This window comes from Centroberyx affinis, unplaced genomic scaffold, assembly GCF_046629955.1.
Source record: "Centroberyx affinis isolate AG114_WGS23_722 - 3 ecotype Tasmania unplaced genomic scaffold, CSIRO-AGI_Caff_v1 ptg000302l_1, whole genome shotgun sequence".
NCBI lineage: Eukaryota > Metazoa > Chordata > Actinopteri > Beryciformes > Berycidae > Centroberyx > Centroberyx affinis.
This window is the reverse complement of record NW_027278980.1, coordinates 325,317-327,500: the sequence shown is the minus strand read 5'-3', so window position 1 is coordinate 327,500 and position 2,184 is coordinate 325,317. Positions and strand designations below refer to the sequence as shown.

Genomic DNA, 2,184 nt, shown 5'->3' with positions numbered 1-2,184 from the left:
ATTTGTGACCGAATCCCCAAAGCCCACACAACTTAATAAGTTAAAAAATAACATTTGCACGGGCAGTTGTGCAAAGCAACTCAAGCCTGTTAATGGATTGTATAAAGTCCCATTGCTCTCACTATAAAGTCAACGCGCGTATGAACTGAATAAGATGCTAAAATGACAAGTAAATTAATTCTAACCATATCGCTTAACAGCTGTCCTTTATGGAGAAATGCGTAAATTGCGCACAATCCACGTTGGCACAGAATATTCCCTGAAATTTACGCACTGTGCAAATCTATATGGGAACTAGTGTTTTATTTAAAATAAGTAATCAGTTACGTACATAATATAGGTAACAAATAGTCTTGTATTTTGCTCTCTAACAAACCCATACAACTGTAGTTTACACTGGTCTACACGCTGCCTGCTGCGGAGAGTACAAGTCCATCAAGAAATAGTCTTATATTTTGTCCGATAACAAGACTACAGCTTATAAATTCGAGTCCACGTTCCTCCTAGACTAATCAACACTTTGTCTTATAAATTGTCCTATAATAAGCCCAGAGGTGCACGGCTCGTACCGGCCCGGGACAGTAACCATGTGTTTTATCCTACAGGCTTTAAACCTACAGCCGGGTTTACCCTTCTGCCCCGCGGTCCTCCTCTTACCCGCTGCCCGCTGCAGTTGTCGCCTTGATGGAGTTGATCCGGAGCCGGGTGGCGATGTTCTTGAGCGCCTGCACCGTCTGCTGGTCCGGTTTGTGGTAGTCCTCCATCTGGCCGATGCACCAAAAAACACACGCGCACACACGCCGGTAGAATTGAGTGAAGAGTTAAAAGTCCCCGGTCTGTCCCGAGAAAGATCGAGCTGAACGCACGGAGGACGATCGCAGGGGTTAAAAAGACTCGATGAACCTGCTGTGACACAGAGAGAGAGAGAGAGAGAGAGAGAAAGAGAGAGAGAGAGAGAGAGAGAGGGAGGGAGGGAGGGGGCGTGTTTGTAAGCAAAGCCTATGAATATGGCTAATCTAGGGCTAAAAGGAGAGACAGTTACTCTCCAAACAGTCACGCATGAGCACATCCAACAGTAGGACGGCTTTGGGCTGAGACCAAGGCGCCACACACACACACACACACACACAGCCCTCCTCCCTTCCCTGAAAAGTCGCACTCTGCTCGGGGACGCACAGGTTGAATCTCAATAGAGCAGCAATGCTTCCTTTCAAATTATCTATACAACTGTTCTGAGCAGGTCAAGAGAAATTAATTATAGACAACCACCAGAATTGTGAAAAGCAAAGTGGATGTTTTGCACAGACAAGAGATACAAAAAAACATATTTTTAGACAAACTTTCATCATTTCTACGTGCATATTTTGTCTGTCTGCACACTGAAGGACAGAGGGTTTATATTCTGACTGTACTGTTTACTTGACAGTTATATAGTAATGGAAGAGGCAGACACACTGTAGCATACCCCCATCACCCAATGGGTCAGCATAATTGAGTTTTTGCACCAATGTCACCAAGACATTTATTGTACTTTGCATTTAAAACGATTCTGATGTTCAGACAAAGAAGTGGATAAAGTCTGAACCACACATAGAAAGAGTTTGGCTTTTACCATGAACACCATGTTACTCACACTGCTGCAGAATTAAGACACAGCACAACGCCTATCAATATAGTGTAGCAGAGTATAGTTGGCTGTAGTATAGTACAGTATAGTATAGTATAGTATGGTATAGTGCTCTGATTCTCAACCTTTTTCATATCAAGGACCCCTAATTTAGTCCACATTAGAGCCACAGACCCCCATTTGATGAGATTTTGTCTCTCGGACCCAAATCTGAGAATATTGTTTAATGTTAGATATGATTTTGTCCAGAATCCCATGACTGTCTGTATTGTAGCTAGAGAGATAACAGTGAAACTATGATCAAAACAGTCATTCTTCTACATTCTCGAATTGTGTTAACTGCTTGTAAATGAAATGATGCTGAAGTTTAACAATTCATCAATTTGCTGGGGACCCCCTGGAACCCCCTGAAAGGACCCCTGGTGGTCCCCGGACCCCATGTTGAGAACCACTGGTATAGTGATTCCCAAAGTTGGGTCTGCGGCCCTCATATGGGGATCCTGACACACAGAAAAACTGGTTCTTAACTGGTTCTTCAAATGGCTGTGTGGTTCCAC

At 43.5% G+C, this 2,184-nt stretch overlaps 1 protein-coding gene across 1 annotated transcript in view; it reads right to left on the bottom strand.

The window, feature by feature from the left end:
• The window catches only part of LOC139640891 (transketolase-like), a 26,906-nt gene extending 26,036 nt beyond the window's left edge, over positions 1–870 (bottom strand). Inside the window, 1 exon segment of the mRNA XM_071515082.1 lies at positions 658–870. Within this exon segment, the coding sequence (XP_071371183.1) occupies positions 658–764 (107 nt within the window). The 5' untranslated portion in view covers positions 765–870.
• Positions 871–2,184: the final 1,314 nt, after the last annotated feature.